At 49.3% G+C, this 13,747-nt stretch overlaps 2 protein-coding genes across 2 annotated transcripts; one reads left to right on the top strand and one right to left on the bottom strand.

Moving 5' to 3' along the window:
• Window positions 1-4,500: 4,500 nt before the first annotated feature.
• LOC131269203 (pro-resilin-like) lies at window positions 4,501-5,575 on the top strand. Its single transcript, XM_058271541.1, has 3 exons — window positions 4,501-4,885; window positions 5,069-5,149; window positions 5,231-5,575. The coding sequence occupies exons 1-3, from the start codon at window positions 4,793-4,795 to the stop codon at window positions 5,357-5,359; spliced, it is 303 nt and encodes a 100-aa protein (XP_058127524.1). The 5' UTR covers window positions 4,501-4,792; the 3' UTR covers window positions 5,360-5,575.
• A 153-nt stretch (window positions 5,576-5,728) lies between these two features.
• Window positions 5,729-12,509, bottom strand: LOC131269625 (splicing factor 3B subunit 1). The gene is made up of 6 exons (XM_058272085.1): window positions 12,379-12,509; window positions 11,718-11,995; window positions 11,509-11,632; window positions 11,352-11,431; window positions 10,919-11,116; window positions 5,729-10,074 (listed from the first exon to the last, which is right to left on the bottom strand). The coding sequence occupies exons 1-6, from the start codon at window positions 12,404-12,406 to the stop codon at window positions 6,796-6,798; spliced, it is 3,987 nt and encodes a 1,328-aa protein (XP_058128068.1). The 5' UTR covers window positions 12,407-12,509; the 3' UTR covers window positions 5,729-6,795.
• Window positions 12,510-13,747: the final 1,238 nt, after the last annotated feature.

Here is a 13,747-nt window from a genome sequence, read left to right as displayed (position 1 = left end):
TAGCGACGGACGCGTCAATCAAGCTCGGCACCGTCACAATAGATAATCAGACCGTGAGGTCAGTGAAAGAAGAAACAACGCCAGTAAAACCGGTGCGTACCAAACCGAATCCGGATCAGTCAGTCGACAACGGGGACAAAAGTGACCGACCACCAGCTCCTAAAACGCATGAGACGCGTACATGGTTGTGTGATGCACTGACCGATACGGTCTTTTATCGATCGCTGGACAAGCAGCAGAGGGGCGAGGTATTGGATGCGATGTTCGAAAAGAGTGTCCATACGAACGAGTGCATCATCGAGGAAGGCGACGATGGGGACAACTTATATGTAATTGCATCAGGTGTGTTTAATGAATACATTCGGGGAAGTCAGGAGCCCATCTGCACGTACGACAGTGAGGGGACCTTTGGAGCGCGAGGTCTGGCGTACAGTGTGCCAAAGGCCCCCACTGTCCGGGCGCAACAGGATGGCAAACTGTGGGTGTTGGAGCGAAGCTCTTATCAAAGGATTCTGCTTGATTCGGTACAGCTTGCTTTGATTCCCTGCTGCAAGCTGTACCGAAGCTGAGGACGCTCCAGGATCGCGACCGGTTAGCTTTGGTCGACACCGCGGAATGCTGCCGTATATGCCGCAGCTGACAGGGTAAAGGTTGCTTTCCTGGACGTCGGTGCTTTCGAGCAACGTCGGTGCTCAACAACGGCAGCGGTGGCAACGAGTCCCCGCTCGTTCAAATCTTTGGCAGCATTGATTTATACTATAACAAGGAAATCTGAACATTTGACGCCCAGTTTGATCGATGAGGATCGTTGCTTATCGTCGTGGATAATGCTGGCCATTCGATACGCCGAATTTACTATATGGACGTTGGAACGGTTCGTTCTGAATAATGAGTTTGTAACGGTCGAAAGTTGACCACCACCAGGTTCACTGCCAAATTATTTAAATAAATTTATGTTTGTACCACAATTCAAGATGGTGGGATTGCACTACACACGTGTCTAAGGTGTGAAACTTGAGCTTGGTTGGGAGCTAACAAAGCCGGACGCTACGAATTTCCATTACAACGTGACACAGAATAGCAATAGAAGTTTTAAGAACACACACACACGCACACACATATACACGGCCGTTGACTGGCACACTGAACAAAGCTGAGCCTCGAGGTGAGGCCCCCGAATCGCGATGGCCTGCGCGAACCTTTTGTCGCCCTTCCGATTGGGGTGAACGCGCCCGCCACCGGAGAAAATCGGCTCCCTTCAAACTCACCCTCGTGCCCGTTCCCCTATATCCCCTTCACTGTGCGGGGCAGACTGCCCACACTGTGCCAAGTCATCGCCCTACTTCTTTCTCGTCGTTTCATAGCGCACACAGTGGTGTAATACCGATGCGCTGTTACCGCATCAGCATACCGCCGCTGCTTCTGCTGCTGACCGTGGAGCCGGCGATGGAAAGTCCCCGAGAGCGCATTTACGTACCACTTGCAGCCTGTACTGTCACATTTCGCTGCGCACAGCGTTGCCACCGCACGCCGGAGTTGATAGCTGGAGTTAAATGGGCGTACGGATGGATTGGTGTATTTCGCCGAGGTTTTGTTTGTTAGCTTTCGGATCGGTTTATTTTGCCTAGGCGCCTAGGGGGGGTTGCCCGCAGGTGTTGGGGCGGCAGCGTGAGCACGCGCGCGCGCGCTCGCACGAGAAATTCGGTCCGGAGCACGTGCTTCCGCCGCGAAGAGACAAGCTGCACTGGTTGCGGGAAGCCGTGCGTGGCCGGCTGGAGCCGGTACGCACGATCGCACGGTTCGCTGGTCGGTGGACCACCGCCTTATCCACCGTACACACTTCGTTCACCCCTACCCTTCTCGTGGGCCCGCTTAATGTGTATGTCTCTCTTTCCTCTCCCGCTCCCCACAGCTCCCTCCTGCGGGCAGCACAACCTGTTGCGGCCATTTGCTATAATGCCCATACAATGTACAAACGATTTTTCCTCTTTTTCCCGCTATTGTCACCGCGATGGGAACCGTCATAATGCGTTCCAACTACCGGGATTGCCTTTAAACATCTTTTCGGGTGTGGATATGTATGTGTGTGTGTGTGTGTGTGCCAATGGACATTACACTTCGTAAAGCAGCATCTAAAATTTTCATCCAATAAACATCCTACAAAGGTTCACCATAAATTCGTGAAAGATGTTCCGCAACGTGACATTCGGAATAACCCAGGTTGTAATTCGATTCCTTCGTGCTGTTGTTCGGTTGTTCCGAAACACCGGGACGCGTTCCCTCGTGAGCTAAGAATGCTTCCACACATGCCTTGCACGCCGTTTTTACTAGCTCTGATTGCATTGACTAAATTGCAATAAACAACTTGATTGAAAAAACATCTTATATGTAATTTGGGGCCTCTCTCCCGACGACAAAGGGTCTCGCACCGGAAGCACGGTCTACTGCAGGTGCTGCTACTTGTGTCATGTTGATATTGGATTGTTTCCGAGACAAGCACCACGGCGAGCTGGAATTCCTCTTGCGAATGTTTCTGAATGTTTGCCCACTCCCCCTCTCTCTCTCACACACACAAACACGCACACACTCGCTTGATGACAGTCAAGCAGGTAGGTTCCCGTCATCGGGTACTTCCGCTTACACTTACCATCATTGTTGCGCACGCTGGACTGCTGAGGATGCACTGAAGGCGTTTATGGTTTCCAGTGTTCTCTGCAGCACTGTTCTGTTCACCAACCTGATGTACCTCCCGTACGTGCTGTAGGTGATGTTTCCTTAGCGGTTGAAGTAATACCGCTGCCGCGAAATATATCTGTGCAGACACGTTCTGATGTGGCGGGCAACCAACATCCAGAAAGCGCCAACTCTTCTTGACCATGAAAATACCTTAACCTTTCCAACAAGTTCTCGAACCTCCATGGTTCTACTCTAACGGAATACAACCGACTTGTATAATATTCAGGAGCGTTTGTAGCAATCTTCTACTCTAAATACTGTACACCTTTCAGTTCTTCGTAGTCTTTCTCATAGCCGAATATATACAAGGAACCTACTATGGCATGCGTTAGGAAGTCAGCAGTATCCGTAGGTTATGCTCAGGTAGGGCCATCGGCGAGCTGAGTCCGTTGTTCTACGGATTCCGCTCCCTAATCCCCTCCCTCCCTCCTCGTCTAAGGGTGACATTCGCTGGATTGGAGCGTCTGCTCCATCGTGACCGTGCCGGCATTTAAAGAAGCCTCCACTCAGCTGTCTCTTCTGCATGGCTCACCCCGTTTTTGGCGGAGACCATGTCACCATGGGCTGTGGATCGCGACTGGTACGGTGCACAATAATAATTGAAATCAAATGCATTCCTTAATGTCACCCTCCAGCAAACCAGCTTCTGTCAACCCTTTCGTTTACCACCGCCACCTCGTTTCCAACGCGCAACCCTGATAGTAAACTAATCTCCGATCCAACATGTTTCCATCTCCGTCAAGGTAGGGACACATTTGCACATCCTACCCTTTTTTGGCGAGCGGTTGTCTGGAGTAGTCAATTCACCCTCAGTCCTTCGCTCTGAGGGGGGGATCTCTGACTACCGAGATTCCTATCCGAGGGCGCTTCTGTAATGAGTTTGGCACTCGATGCACATGTGACCTTCACGGCGACATGTGCGATGAGCTCAAACTACTGCGAATGTATTTGTAAATTACAATCTTTTTGGTCAAATTGAATATGTCGACTTTAACTTCAGTGTCTGCAAGTAATGAAAAACCTCAGAAATTTTCCATCCACCGAATGGAAGCTTCCTAATCACAGCCTACACTGGATAAGATAGAAACTTCTTGACGTTAAGTGGATACTTGTTAAAGGAGGTTAAGTGAATTCCTTGTTTGATCTCTCGCACAGTGTGACACAAAATCTGAGGTCCTCAGTTTGAAAACGTTTTATAGGTTAATAGTGCATCTTTCAATCTGTCTTCGTTATAATTTTTTTAAAGGATTGCTTAATATTTACAAAAAAAACAAGGAGAAAATTTTTGGTTGCCAATATTTCACCATTAACTTAAGTAAAAATCCTGCCGAAAGGCGTAACAGTGGTTTCCACACAACATGATGTATGAATAAAAAACTACTGAGAGTTGTTTTATATTTTGATCATTCATAAGGAATGCGATTTCTCAGCTCCTGTTTGCAATATATGTCTTGATCGAGCGGCCGCCGAATTGTGTGCACTAGGTTTACTGTGCAACGGGGGAAGGGAGAGCCGTGCGAATGCAGCAGATCATCACCGTTCGAGTGCTGTCGTGCCCCTTTGGGACACACCATCCCCGTAGATTGCGGCACAACATGGTGTGAGCCACGCCGAAAACGAGGCACGAGATGCGAATTGCAAAAAAATAAAACGCCAAACGAAAAACATCTCAAATGTGCGGAGAAAAAGGATTGGCACTTGGTGCTCCACTTGCCGTGACTGTTCTTGCTCGTGCTAGTGTCCCCCGTGGGAAATGGTGGAGAATGGAAGCGAGTATAAATACGAACCCGGGAGCTGCCGGGTGCATGCAGTATTCTATCGCCGTTCGCTGATTCGTGATCCTCCTGTGAGTCGTTCGTTCCTTGTGGTTCTTTGTTGTTTTTCTGCATCTCGCGCTCCTTCCGCTTGGTCCGAGGACCTCGTATCCTCGTCCGGAGAGGCAGCCCCAGCATCAGCACCATCAACCCGTCCAAGCCCCGTGCCGAACGTCCTGGCAGAAGCTACCCCCTCAATCAACCAAATATCCACGCCTCGCTCGTCCTGCTTCCGGTGCACCATGTCGGCGAAAATGGTGACGCTGCTGATGGTGTTGTTGAGCGTATCGATCATGCTCCTGCATGCCGCACCACAGGCAGAGAAGTACGAGGCCGTAAGTACAACCAGCTCACACACAGAGAGACTTAAGGATGCTCGAAAGGGAAGGAACATTAACGGAGTGGGATAATCAATAGAATGAATGGACTCGTCCTGCGTTAGCTGGAGCTGGCAACATTGTTGACTCGAGATTCTGTTAGTTCGATTTGCTGAAAACACTATTTCCATCTTCTTTTAGTACGAGTACAAGTACGAGGTGAAGGATCCGGAGAAGCAACTATTTTTCGACAAAAATGAAGCCGGCGATACGGCGGGCAAGGTAAGGGGGGATGGGTCAAGGAGTGGGAGACTACTCCCCATCAGCCCAGCTTAGTTACCACTATCTACCACTTTCTCCCAGGTGACGGGCCGATACTCGGTATGGCTGCCGGATGGAAGACTCATGACGATCAAGTACATCGTGGACAAGGAGGGAGGCTTCCAGCCGGAGGTTGACTTCCAGGACAATGCCAACCCGCTGTCGGGCTAGGACCGATGAAAGTCAGGAGCGTAGCTGTGCTGTGTGTGTTTCTTTCTCGTCTGCATCGTGTACACCGGTTGTGCGACAACTAGTTTGATGTACGGTGGGCGTCGTCTGCTGTCGAATTGGGTGACCAGATCCGAACTCTATCCAATATCCCGCGCTGTCACCGATATACGCTGGAGATGGTGGTGATTTTGTAAATAAGATTGCAATGTAAACAAATAAAGCTTACCCTTTAAGATTTTTATCCCTGGCATTATTGTTGTAGCTGGAAAAAGAAACGTTCATTATTTTATTTTCGTACTACGACATTGGTAATGGAACCTAGTCCGGGGTTCAACCACCAAAATTAGGTAAGATAAGAACACATTACAGTTCCGTATCGGTAGCAGTAAGTGTTTTATTTGATCACATACAAACATTAAATCCAGTGGAAATACTAAGGATGTGTGACCACTCGTGCTTAGTCTTAATATGGATACAATTAAACCTTAGCAAAATTCAGAATATAGACGGTCTTTGAACACCTTATCATCGGGGCGATTCCATTTTTTTTACATCGTTTTCTTGCCGCAGCTTCTCTCTCTCTCTTACCTTATCCTTTCGCGGCCTAGCGAACAAAACTCCGTAATGACTCCGGACGACAACAAGGTGTTAATAACACTACAAAAAATAAAGTGATATCAAAAACAAACAAAATGCCCTATAGAAAAAAAAAATGTAGGCTACCTTAAATAATAACTCTCTGCCCTGCTGGCGGACCTGTGACAACTTTTTTTTCTAGCTTTTCTATCGCGTATCTGTTATGAAGAATTCACACCTTACAATCTACTGCTTAATTATACTAAGAGATAATCGTAGTAGTTCTTGCCTTGCCACTAGCAATTAACTTTTACCTTTTTCTATACGCTACCGGCTGGCGCAAGTTGGGAGTGTTAGGAAAATCCTAGAATACCACCTTCCTAACTATTCTGTAGCGCACTGCACTCATCTGCTGATCCACGAGCTGGAAAAAACTAAAAACAAATGGCTTAGTGCAGCATTTGATCGAGTCTATCTATCGATCGAGTATCGCTAGGATTTGCAGTTTGGATATCTGTGTTAGCAACGGTTTTTTTGGTAATACCATTTTAACCATCCTCTACGTGCATTATGTGTTGAGAAAAGGTTCACTGAATGTTAGGAATGGTAGAAACAAATTGAGTATGTGAAGTAAACCGTAGCGCTTGGGTAAATAGTTTTATCATAAGCAATCCCAATCTTTTTTGTATGAGTCTCGTGTGCATAAATTTACAGTTAAACTTATGCTTGCTCGGAAAGTTCAAGTCGAGCGTGAAAGAGGATGAAAAGTGCATTGCAATGCTAAAGAAAAATCTTGCAAAACAGGGTGATAAACTGTTCGTTCTGGGCAGGTAGAGCTCGCACGGCAATGGACAGCAAGCTTACAGACTGTACTCGAGCTCGTAGCGTATGTACTGGTTGGTTGGGTCGTTGGCGATGCGGGGGTAGCCAGCGATGAGCGCATCCTGCGCGCCAATGTACAGCGAGTTGTAGATCTTCCAGTAGACGTCGCGCACCTTGCGCGCCGGATGGAACAGCCCCTGGAGCGTGTACTGCAGAATCTTGACGGGACCGAGCGCGACGCGCAGCCCCTCGACCGCGTCCATGAACGCCTGCACCAGATGGGGCGACGTTTCGAAGATGTTTGGCCACACGTAGTTGAGCAGGTGGATCAGGGCGTCCTCGCACCCGAACCCGTACACGCCGAGCGCCATGTGCTTGATGGCGGCGCAGGCCGTCTGCCGGTGCACCAGATCGCGGTCCATCAGCGCATCCTCGAGCAGGGGACACACGGCGTAGATGTAGTCCTTGCCCATCTCGCCGATGTACTCGAACAGGAAGGAGAGCGACTTAAGCACGCCGTTCTGCACGTTCAGCTCCGGCACGCGGTACTCGTTCATCAGCGCCGGCAGCACGGTAAACGGGCGGCAGGTTTCGGCGACGATGGCAATCGCGACGGTGGTGCACACGCGATTCTGGCGCTCCTGCACCTTCAGGTTGTTGAGCAGCGTCGCGAGCACGTCGTGCGGACCGATCGCTTTCGCGATGTAGCCGAACGTGTTGACGGTCGCGCGCCGAATCGCCTTCTTGTGCGCCTTCAGCAGCTCGAGCAGCTCGAAGCAGATGCGCATCCACTCGCGGGCGGACACGTACTCCGGCCCACGATCGGCGATACGTCCCACCAGATCGATGCAGTTCTCCTGCACCTTCTCGTGCCGGTTCTTCAGGATGGGTGTGAGGCGCGGCAGCAGATCCTTGATCGGTGGTGTCATCTTCGTCATGCCGATCACGTTCACGATGGCCTTGAGCGCGCCCAGGATCGAACCGAGCACCTCCGGGTACTCCTCGCCGAGGTACTCGTACAGCACCACGCCCAGATGGCCCATCAGCTTCTCCTCCTGGCACGTCTTCATCACGACGGCGATGCGCGATATCAGATCGGCCGCCTGCTGGCGCACCTTCGCCGACTTGTTGTTCAGTCGCCAGAGGATGGTGCCGCAAATCTGTGGCAGGTACGGCTTGACGCGCTTGCTCAGCTGATTCACGATCGTGCCGAACCCGTTCAGCATGACGACGTCCTCGGTCGTTTGCTCCTGGAACGCGTACAGGATGCCATCGATGAGCTGCTCCTCGAGGCGCGAGTCGACGTCGGCCGCACCGAGGTTGGCCATTATCTTCTCGATCGTCTCCATCACCATCTTGCGGTACTGCTCGTTCTCGTCCTTGAGGTCGTCCACCACCCGGTTGATGATCTCGGACGCGCCCACCTTGTTCGCGATCTCCACCGTCGTGTCGACCAGCTGGCGGTAGTTGCGGCGATCGAGCGCCATCCGGTGGTTCCAGAAGTGCTTGAAGAAGTGCGGCAGGATCTCCTCCTTGATGTACTGCGCCTCGACACCGTCGGTGGCGCAGCACTGCTTCACCACCTTCAGCACGATCTTCTTCATCTCCTCGTCGGGCGACTGGAACTCGCGGATCAGAATAAGCATCACCTCACGCGTGTAGTAGTTCGCGTACTCGGCGTCCATCAGGGGAATCAGGTAGCCGATCGCCTTCAGGAACGCCGCCAAACCCTTACCACGGTGCGTACGGATACCCTTCCACAGTGGCTTCAGCACCGAATCGAACGACTCGATACCGTACGGGGTCGCTGCTTCGGCAAGCGCTGCCAACGCCAGCGCCGTGATCGTGCGCACCTTCTGCTGCTCGTCCACCAGCCCGTGCTCGATAATCTCGACCAACGACTTCAGGTGAGGCAGGATGGCGCAACCCATCAGGATGGCGATCTGCTGCACAATCTTGATACCGGTGTGGCGCGCTTGCCACGACTTCTTGCTCTTGCACACCGCCTTCAGGAAGGGCAGCAGCGAGGGAATGCCGAGGGCCGAGGCGACCACCGCAAACGCGCGGGCCGTCGTGTTGCGCACGTACTCGTCGATGTTGTCGATATCGGGACGCATGGTGGAGATCATCGTCGCCAGACCGGCCGCCTTCGCCAGGTTGGAGATGATCTCGCGGCCCTCGACACGCGCGTAGTAATCCTCGTCGATCAGCAGCGGCTCGATCACGACCAGGATCTTGTGCACGTACGGGCGCACCAGGTCGTCCAGCTTGTACAGGATGCGATCGATCACTTTCACCAGCAGGTGGCGCTCCTGGTCCTCCAGCGTGGGACTCATCAGCAGCGGTAGAATCTGGTTGAACAGCGGTCCGGCGCCAAACTCCCGCGCCTTGTCCGTGATCTGGCGCAGTGCGGCCTTCCGCATCGGCGGCGTGCCGTTCTTGATCTTCAGCAGCAGCTTCATGATCTTGCGCTCCTTCTGCTCCTCGGGCGTCAGCGACTCCTCGTCGACCTCCACCAGCAGCTTATCGAAGTACTGCGCGTCTTCCGGCTTCATGAACGGCAGGTTGCCTTTCGGCTGGTTGTCCACGAACTTGGCCGACTTGTCCTCGCTCTGGATGAAAAATGCCGCCGGTCCGCTGCCGGCAAGCGGCGTCGGTGTAGCCATCAGCTTGCGCGCCGGCGTACGGATCGGAATGTAGCCGGCCGGTGGTGGCAAAATTTTGTAGCCCGGCGGGAACATTACGTCCAGCTCCTCGTCGGTGAACGGCCGGTTGCGCTCGTCGATTTCTTTCTCCCAGCGGTACGCCTGCAGCTGCTCGGGCGTCATCGCTGCGAGGTGGCCGGGCGTCGGTGTTGCCATCGCCATCGCCTTTTGTCCGATCGGAGTGGTGCCGCCGGGGGTAAGGAGTGGCGTCGCGTGCCCTGGCGTGCCAGCCGCACCGTGCGGTGTCGGTGTCATCGCCACCGAGGGCGTCATGGCGGAGGGTGTCGCATTCGAGGGCGTCTCATCCCAACGCGAGCGGCGCTTGGAGGCGGGTGTGGTGCCCTCTAGCAGCACTCCCTCCCCGCTCACTCGGTCGGCGCGGGGCGTTTCGGCCCACGAGTGTCCGGGCGTTTCGCGCTCCGTTTTCGGTGTCTCGTCCCAACGGTTGCGCCTGGTCGATTTCTCTGCCGGCGTCTCTCGACCCGGGGTCGCAGCCGCACCGCCCGCATGTGCCGGAGTTGCATCCCAGATGCGTACGTTTGGCGTTGCGCCAGGTGTTTCACTGCCCTTGTGTCCCGGCGTCTCGTCCCAGCGATGGTCGGCAGGTGTTTTCTGCGGAAGGAACAATTAAAAACTGTTCTGTAGCATTTGTTTTAATTGTTTCCCTCCCCTTCAAGTCAGTTATTATTTTTCTTTTCTAAAAGTGAGTACCATGCGTAACTGTTTTTGGAAGTATTGAAGTATTCGGAAAACATTGTAACGTACTCATGGATACCAGCGATTGTCTTCATTCAGATAAGAAGTTGGGAGAAGGGGTCCCAACAACAATATTAGGGAAATTCAATGCTGAACCCATCTTAACTAGGAAATTCGCCGAATTTGAACATGTCCGCGTTAAGGTCTACCTCTTGGGAGCACGTATTCGTTTACGTGTACTTTCCACAAATGCATAAGCAAAATCTGATAAGTTGGCAAATAATCTCAAGATCTGCAGAATGTGTCAAAACAATAGTTCAAGAATTTTACTAAATATTAAATATAGATAGTATGCCCTATCAAACACTGTTAGGTGAAACTGCACAAAAAGCCAACCAGTTTGGTACGACAAAGATATAGCAAACAAAAACAACATAAATTTTACAAATTTTATAACGATAAGAGCCTGGCGAGTGATTTTAATGTTTGCCACCCACTAAACTAAAGGAGCTCGTCCTGATTTTTCTAATAAATTTAAGAGAAGGGATGGTCACACCATTAGATTCAACATAACACTGCACTCGGAGTATGTAAATTCAGCTCATCCATCTCGTGCTTCGTGAGCATTTGGAGATTAAAATCAAAGGTGTCTTTTAAAAACTATTCATGAAGAAGGATTATATTAACAATCTGATGACAAATATCTACCGTCATTTCGCCGACGGTGAGAAGCCCCCAAACATAACTAAAACAAACTTACCTCCGCATCCCATGTCGGAGTTGCCGGTACAGAGGGTTTCTTGGGCGGAATGAAATGTTCCTCCACCGCCTGATCCCAGCGCCCCCGTCTTTTTGGCTCGGCCATCGGAAGCTGCGGTTGCGATGCTTGCTTGAGTGATCCATTTGAGCTGATTTTAAGCGTACCGTCTTTCGCTTTCTCTTGAATTTTCTTACGGAGCTGCGGAAAAGGTAAGAAAAGTTAGAAGTGACGATTATTGTGTTCTAGATATACACTGAAGGAAACAAGAATAGCACCATTCGTTAATATGTATAAAATTTCCATAATTGAAGCTTTTTCCAGTTTGGAACGTTATTGCATTCAGTTTAAGCTGTTAAAAGCTTGAATTTTTCAAGCAGGATGGTGCTATTCTAGTTTCCCTCAGTGTACTGTTGAGAGATTGTATTTTCCATACCTCTTCTTCTTCGCCTTTCACCATCTGCTCGCGCATAATTTCCGTGTAGGATCGGCTGCCAACGTCAGGAGTTTTGCCACCTGTGAATATCGATGAAAATTAAAAGTACGCTCGAAAAAAGCTTCCTTTACTTGAGACAATGTCGGCAAGTACGTACCATCTGCAAACGGATCGACTCGCTCAGGCGAAATGACCAGGCGTCGCCGCTTCTGGCGGTATTCATCTTCCTTTTCTGCTACCGTGGGTCTTCTGCGGTCTGCAAATGGGTCGTAGTCCTCAGCCTGTAGGAGATAAACAAATAGCAAAGTTGCAGACCAAACGTGCCTTCTTCTCCAAAGCTTCCGGAGCGGAAGCAGGTGTTCTTACCTGTACCGCAATGTCATTGAGCAACGCCTGTGGGGCGGTAAACCCTATGGCGCCATTATTCCGTCCGATCGGTAGCCCCTCGTCCTCCTCGTCGTCAATGTCGTCGTTCGGGGCGATGGATGTGACGTATCCGTCGTACTTGCTGTTCGTGTTTCCATCATTGTAAAGATCCGTATCGAAGTAACCGCGGTCGGTCAACCCAACTCCTTTATCTTTTGCTGCCTCGGATGTGATTTCGCGATTTTTCGTCTGAAGATCTCGAATGTGCGCTTCGATGTCTGCAAATGGGAGAAACATATTGAAACAAACAGAAGTATATGGAACCGACGTGTCTGCTCTAGCGTTACAGACCCATTCATAAAAGCATGTACCACTCTGATGCCTTATCTTTTCTTTCTTAGTCTATATTTCATATTTTCGGGAACAGGATATAATTTAAAAGCTACTTATTAGATTTGAATTTGGTTGCATTACTGTTTGGCATTTCAAGACAGCAAATGTACCTTTTTCAGTCATAGAAACGAGATCAAAAGTAGAAAGGCGCAAAGTGTCTGTGAAAAGCAGGCCGCGGAAATGTTTCGTTCCGCAGAACGTAAGCAACCACTTCCAAACGATCCACCAGAGCTTCATTTATGCCCATTCGTGCCACTATTGTACATACCTTCGTGAGTTCTCGCTATATTTTCCATTTTGTTCCTATGAATCACTTATAAAACTTTCCGGGTCAATTGCTGGACAAATATTTTGCCTCTAAATTATAAAATTACGCGTAACTAAACACGGCAATTCTGCTAATATAGAAATGACAGGCTTATACCAAGAGTAGTGATGCTAACCCGGAGCGGTGAATTAAGACCGATCCGATCACAAATCAAATTGACATTAACTCGGAGCAATATCGAGGGATGTTTGATTATTTTTCCAACCTTTAATATAAATAAAAATGGATAAAAATCATCGGAACATGCTTTCAGATTAGACTTCGGAGAGTGATATGAATTAAAAATTGTCTTTGTTCTTAATCGGAGCCAGCTAAATGATGGACTCGCTCCTGTACCTGAGCGGACCTATCCGATTGTCGCTAATTTTTGTTTCCATCACTATTTCTTTTAATACGTCAGTTGCAGTTGTTCTATCCGCTATACCCTCAATGCTGGGGGTATAAACTTTTTCAAACCAGTGTTGTACCTTTTTGAATGCTTGAGTTTATTCCAATTGCTATATCGGGTACGAACATTAAAATAAACGAGGCGTGTAGAGGATCCAATTGCTGCATAGTTGAAATCAACGTCAAACCGACCTTACACATTTTTTTAGGGATTTATAGAACAGACATTAAAGCCAATGTTTGATAAAATATTTTCAAAGCATTTAAAATGATCTGGAATTTGAGCCCAACCCAGGGCTTAAATTTAAAACTTCAGCTTCACTAGGTCACTCCTTCAGTAACCCATTGAAAAGAAAGGTAATAATATTGTCATCACCTGACTAACAAATGCCTGTAAACAAAGCTCTGATCATGGTATGAACAGGTAGGACCAGTATCGAGTTTTCGATTGAGGCTGGTGTCAATGCTTTTAAGTACAATATTTTATCGGACGTCAGATCCGCCAATGTTTTTGAAATTTTCCAAATTCAAACCAAATTAAATACATTTTATTATTTTTTCTTGATGAAAGCCACGATTCCGAGTACTGTCCGGCCTCGGTTTTTGTCATCAAATCCGTGCAGGTTTACAATAACACATTCAGTGCTTCAATTTAAATACTTTTTTGATTAAGCAAAGTAGTCTGAAGCCAATGTGTATAAATATACAAGGTGACTTATCACGGTATCGGAAAAGGATTGGGCTTTTGAAATAACTCTTCTCAAATATGGCACCCCTTCCAAAGCGACATAAAGTCACCTTCTATATTTATACACCTTGATACCCCCCCTCAAATCCCATATGAATACCCCAGAAGTGCTACGTCAAGTCATGAAATGTCATTTTACACTGGTCGACTTCACCTTCTAATTTATACACCTTG

The sequence above is a fragment of the Anopheles coustani genome, chromosome X (assembly GCF_943734705.1).
Source record: "Anopheles coustani chromosome X, idAnoCousDA_361_x.2, whole genome shotgun sequence".
Taxonomy (NCBI): Eukaryota; Metazoa; Arthropoda; class Insecta; order Diptera; family Culicidae; genus Anopheles; species Anopheles coustani.
Note: the sequence above shows the minus strand (reverse complement) of the source record. Positions and strands in the feature narration are given on the sequence as shown.